The sequence below is a fragment of the Sinocyclocheilus grahami genome, unplaced genomic scaffold (genome assembly GCF_001515645.1).
Source record: "Sinocyclocheilus grahami isolate Dianchi unplaced genomic scaffold, SAMN03320097.WGS_v1.1 scaffold51.1, whole genome shotgun sequence".
NCBI classification, from domain to species: domain Eukaryota; kingdom Metazoa; phylum Chordata; class Actinopteri; order Cypriniformes; family Cyprinidae; genus Sinocyclocheilus; species Sinocyclocheilus grahami.
In genome coordinates, this window is record NW_015505230.1 from 1,391,082 (window position 1) to 1,397,271 (window position 6,190).

A 6,190-nucleotide genomic window follows, 5' to 3' on the forward strand; every position below is an offset into this window, starting at 1 on the left:
GTGTGTGTGTGTGTGTGTATATGTATGTGTATATATATATACACCTTGCTACGTGTACTGCGTTAGGAATAATGAAATAAATGAAACACAGTGGAGGGTGTGGAAGAATTTTGCCTAGATGTTGCTTTCGTTTTCCCATTATAATGCATTCATTGTCTCTGGCTCATATAAACGCGGAAGAGTGACAACAAACATTAGCCTACTTTCGTTTCGTGGGAAGTCGCTTCATTAACAAGGTTCCATGATTTTCGAAACAGTCAGTAGTTTCGCTCTCGTTTTGTCTTTATATTTAACGAGAGTGTGTTATTCGTCAGTCCGGGGCTGCAGAGCCGCGCTGCTGGAGTCTGATCGTCTCATCCGTCAGCTGTGATCATGTTGTGTTTTTGGGGAGCGCAGGTCAGAGAGGGGCTCGGGCTGGTGCCGCCGGACAAAGTCAAACATGGCAATTCTGGAATACGGTCCGTGTGTCCGACAACAAAAGTTCAGGACATGTCAGCTGGACGGAGTTTTGTTGGATTCATCCGGGATGGGAAGGTCTCGGTCCTGAGATTGCGCAGTGAAGACTGTGATCATGATGGAAAACTAAGTATGATACACTAAATGACACTTCATTTATAAATTTGAAGACATCATTATATAATACTTAACAGATAAAGTTCTTGAATCTTTTATTTTCATACATTTATATTTGAAATTACAAGAGCTCCTGAGCTATACTGTAGGCTATAATGTTTGTGACTTTTTAATGAAATTGGAATTAATTATAATTATATAAGTGTCTGTTTGTTCATTTAAAGTCTGAACAGAAGTTGAACTGATGAATATGTTTTATTCACTGCAGAGCCTCTAAAGCTAAAGAATGACAGAATCAGACTGATTGTCTGTGGAGGAGATGGTGCGGTTCTTCTTGCTTATGGAGGAAAAGTTCTCATTCTGGATAAACCCACTGTGTGGAGGTTTGTTTATGTAGGCATAACAGTATAAATTACCATAAATGATAAAAACAGATATCTATCTGACAGATTTTCTTGTCTCTAAGGCCTCTCAAAGGTCTGGATAACAGGCAGGTGATTCAGATCGCATGTGGAGACCATCATTCAATGGCACTAACCCACGGTATTAACAACTATTCCATCTAACATCTAACGTTTTGCTTTCATCTTTTGAGATCTTATGACTGACATGAATTGTTTGACATTTGAGATATTCAGATCTGTTGCTCTTTCAGATGGTCAGTTGTTGGTATGGGGTGAGAACTCTCATGGTCAGCTGGGTTTAGAGAAAGATCATCCCGGCTCTCCGTCTGCTCAACATGTTCAGAGTCTGAGTGGGATCCCACTGGCTCAGATCAGTGCTGGAGGAGACCACAGCTTTGGGTTGTCTCTCTCTGGAGTCGTGTTTGGATGGGGAAAGAACTCTGCTGGACAACTGGGCCTCGGAGACACTACAGGTCTTGTTTCATCATGTAAAAGCTAAATCAGTAATAAAACTACATATAAATGCACTAAGTTTGTGCAATACTGTGTCAAATCTATATCAAAGCATGAATATGTAAATGGATTTACTGTTCCCTTTCGAATGGTCTCTCCCTTTGCATCAAGGATGCTTATGGGGAAACTTCAATTTACTCTGATACTGAAGCCTGAGCTCTCTGTCTCCCAGCAAGCGAGTAGTCTTTCTGGGGACAATTATCTGTTCTGCTCAGATGCGGACATGGATTACACCGGAATGCTCCCTGATAATTCAGCTGCTAGCGGTGTCATTCAGACTCGGGACTTCACGTCCCCTCAGGGATTTTCAGAGGATGCTCGGCCTCAGGTCAGCTGCTTCCTTTGTGATTCCTCTGGGCCTGCTTCACATGCGGACCCTCCTGTATTGGCTCAAAGCCCATGTCCCCTCCCACGCTTGGCGCCTGGGACTTTTTCATCTCAGGGTAACCCACCTCTGCATCAGAGCCGTGGCCCTTTGCAAAACCCCTTGCCTGTTTCAATCAGGTGTTGTCGTGTCTTTTTCCTCTGTTCTTAGAAATTACACTCAGTCTTGGGTTTTTTTTAAGTCAAAAGAAATACACTTTATTTCAACAATCAGAATAAAGTGGAGAATCTCTGCAGAGAACATCTCCAGAACTTCTTTGAATCTTCCTTTTTATACATTTGGATTTGGAGGCGTGGGGTAAATATTCCATATAGTTTTTCCATACATATAATGGTTCCTTTGTGCATATCATTCTCCCTAGAGACAAAAGCCCATCCTCTCTAGTCTTGTTATGTTAAAGAAAGCCCCCCCACTTATGGTTTTTACAGATGTTTCTCATCTTAGGTTTGGACTCTTAGCCACGTAGGCATGTTTTTCCACACAGGCATATAGGATTATAATGGAAGTATAACTAGATATATTAATGGCTAGATTCGCCTTGATTATACTTGATTAATTCCTATTTGGATGAATAAAAATCTTCTACAGTGTCCCGTTGGGACTGACCTCCAGGAGGAAGGTGGTCACGACAGATGCCTCCAACTTGGGTTGGGGAGCTCTGTACGAGGGCAGACCGGCGTTCGGCTCCTGGTCAAATCTGGAGCAATGCTTACACATCAACTGCCTCGAGATGAGCCACTCCAGTCAGCCGACTTGTGGCCCCTGTCGCTTAAGACCACCCTCCTTTTGGCTTTAGTATTGGTCAAGCCAGTTGGTGACCTGGAAGCACTGTCAGTCAGTGTTTCATGTCTTGAGTTTGGGCCTAACGACTGGTCATTGCCATCTACCTTCACCAGCCGCTTAAGTTTACCTAATCCCCTCTGTAAGTGGTGAAGGTTTTGTTATGCAGTCCTCAGCCTAAGCGGCTTGGGTCTCATTGTTAGCTCAGGTTTACAGGAGCCCTCAGTACAGGCGCTCCAGGGCTGGGTTCGCAGAGCGGCTTCGTTCTGCACTTGCTTACACAGCACTATTGGATAAGCGTCCTTAATGCAACGGGAGAGAGCGTTCGAAAGGGAGCACTCCGGTTACCTCGCTGAGATAAGGGAATGAGCGTTGCGTAGGCTGCCGTGGTATAAAAGCTGCACGCGAGTCAAAGACTGTCGCTTGATTTGAAAGATTCTGATATAAAGAGTGCTCAGCGCCGACTTATATAGCAGTCGGCTACACAAACGTGAACAAATCAGGCTTCAGTATCAGAGTAAACTGGAGTTTCCCCATAAGCGTCCTTGATGCAACGCTCATTCCCTTATCTCAGGGAGCCGAAGTTACATTAGTAACCGGAGCGTTTTTCCTCCACAGACAGACACATCCCAACGGTTGTAAATAGTCTTCACCGGAAGAAAACTGTGTCCATCTCATGTGGAGGGGAACACACTGCTACTTTATCAAAGGTATTATTTTGTTATATTTTATATATCCATATTATAATACCATATTTAGCATACAACAAACTGCACAGAAAATGTAGTAAATAGTTTATGTTTCAGGGCGGCACAGTATTCACATTTGGATCAGGAGGTTCTGGTCAGCTTGGCCACAAATCATTTAAAGACGAACATCATCCGCGGGTGGTTGCTGAACTGTGGGGATCTGAAGTGTCACAGGTCACATGTGGGAGGTAAAGACTGTTCATAAGCTTTATTAGCAATCAACATTTCAGATAAGTAGTAGAATCCTTTCCTCACATGGTTAACATGTCTGATGTATAAGTTTTGCTCAGTAATTAGGCATTTGATTCTTTCTTTCATAAAGACATCACACACTCGTATCAGTCGCATCGTCAAAGCTGATCTACTCATTTGGATGTGGGATGCAAGGGCAGCTGGGAAATGGAAAAATTATCAATAAGTCTGTGCCTTTCCCTGTGAATCTGTCAACTGGTAATTCAAAATTATCTTCTAATAGTAGGGTATTTTGTTATGAATATTTTTATATTCATGATGATGCTCAGAGATCTAAATTAAGTATTTGTTGCACACAGAATGTAATCATGATTATACGATTGAAAAACTCATAGCTGGGGAGAATCATTCCTTTGCCTTGTTTTTCAAGGTAGTTTGCCTTCTGGTAGTTTTCATTCACAAATTGTTTAAGAATTAAATTATTGCTTTTACTTATGTTTTTTGTGTTTATTATAGGAACCTGGGAATGAGTCTAAACCAAATCCAAGCAGAGGGATTTTGACATTAGATGACAGAATGATTGACCGATGGCTGTCTGGAAGGGATCCATGGAAAGTGGTAAAAAAGTGAGTGTTTGACTGAGTTTTATGTATTGTGCTTACCTTGATATATAAAGGCTAAAGACTCCTGTATTTTTTTTTTAGTTTGTGTATACTATTGTATGTTCATGATATAGTCTTTCTTAACATCTTACTTAACATCAATGAATCAAGACATTTGTGCCTATGACATAATGAATTTCAGACATAGTAATTAATATCAATAAACTATAAAAAAGACTGTTATTTAAAAGTATAGCTTTGTTGTCAACAGAGACATAAACAAAGTGTTCTCCTCTGCTGCCTCTCTGAATGGAAGTTTCCTCAAAACAAGGTAAATATCTTAATCAGAGTTAGAAAGTCTGATCTACTAATTCCTCCTTTTTGTGCCTAAAATTAGTTCCAACACAAATGTTAATGTAAATGTCTGTCTTTGTAGTCGTGACGAACATTATCAGACTTCTGAGGATCATTGTGGTTTGGATTTTGATCTGGTTAAAACATCCTTTGCAAAGTTATCAAAGAATGAAAGGTCAATATCAGAGGTAATGGTGAATCCAACATTTATATAAAAAAAATTTTTAAATTTTATTTTAAACAATAAGATGCAGTTAGTAATTTTTGTACCTCAGGTAGTGAAGGTGGTTCAACAGATGCTGCCGTCTCTGAATCCAAATCCAGCTGGTGTGGAAGCTCTGAGAGTTTATCTTCTCCTCCCTGAGCTCATCAGACGTCTCCAGAAACAACAAAGAACTGAACTCACTGAAGCTCTGGCCTCCAAAATCCTTCAGCTGAATCCTGATGCTCGCAAGGTGTTAGGTAAAGCTGAAGACCTTTCAGCCTTTGTGTTGTTATCCTTGTGGTATTTGTCTCAGCATTTTTGTGTTTTGTAATATTCTCAGAGATGAACTGGTCCAAACTCCCGGATGATTGCCTCAAAGGCCTGGTGAAGTTATTTAAAAAAGCATCTGCTAATTTAATTGGCAGGATGGCTGCTGACACTATGAACTGGGACATAATGACACGCCTGCCGAAATTTGTGCAGATCCTTCAGATGGTGTATCAGGTGCCTTTATTATACATCTGATCAGATATAAACATTTAACCTTCTAAATTTCATATACATTGCATGCATTTGTGTCTTTGTTGTGAAGGTCTGCTGCAGAGCCAACAGAAACATCACCAAGAGTGATTTCATCATTAATGAAATCAATGATCTGCTAGATGTGGTGAGAACCAAAAAATTGTGTATATGGGCTTTTGGCTGATAATTATACATTATCATCTACTGTATGTCTTTTTGATAGGCAACAGTAAATATTGAAGCAATCACTGTATTTATCATACATAAATGACTGAAGTTATTCAAAACATACAGTACACAAAAACATATCCGAAAACACATGATCTTTTGACAGGGCTGCAGTTTTTAGGTTAGATTTAAGCAGTTAACCACAGCTGTCCATTGATAATTTCAGTATTAATATACTAATCGATCATTAATTCCAATTTATAATAAACTATGTTTTTTAGAAGAAAACCAAAAATGCTAGAGAATTTTGTTTTCCCCAAATCAACAGCTGGAAACCACCAATGAAGATGTGAGTAACAATTTGCAGTGGTTTAACTTGACTGGACAAATCCATGCATTGATGGCCCAGCAAAACTACTATAATGTGAGCAACAAAGACGTTTGGCCAGATCTAATATGTATGCAAATTTCAGCTCCAGTAACTCGATGTTTCCTATTTCTTTTGTTTTAGACGATCTTAAAAAATCTCATATCACTTCCATGCATCTTTAACCTGGAGGCCAAATGTAGCTATATGAAGAACAGAGTATGGCAGGTAATTTTGCATTGACCTAAAAAAAAGTTTCCTGGGAATTACTTCTGTGTCCATATTCTTTGTAATCACAGAATGAAATATTTTAAATGCAGGGTAGTTTTAATCTGATTCTGAGACGTACAGCTCTGCTGGAGGATTGTTTCCATCA

General features: G+C 40.0%; 1 protein-coding gene across 1 annotated transcript; it reads left to right on the top strand.

Moving 5' to 3' along the window:
• Positions 1-227: 227 nt before the first annotated feature.
• On the top strand, positions 228-6,179 carry LOC107583223 (probable E3 ubiquitin-protein ligase HERC3; the record flags this gene model as incomplete). Its single annotated transcript, XM_016269372.1, has 17 exons — positions 228-586; positions 842-956; positions 1,040-1,116; positions 1,229-1,450; positions 3,274-3,365; positions 3,462-3,592; positions 3,727-3,854; positions 3,956-4,026; positions 4,113-4,222; positions 4,470-4,529; positions 4,635-4,740; positions 4,828-5,014; positions 5,098-5,261; positions 5,350-5,424; positions 5,776-5,871; positions 5,959-6,042; positions 6,135-6,179. Coding segments are annotated over exons 1-17 (1,977 nt in total), but the record flags the coding sequence as incomplete, so codon positions are not given.
• Between the last annotated feature and the right edge of the window lie 11 nt (positions 6,180-6,190).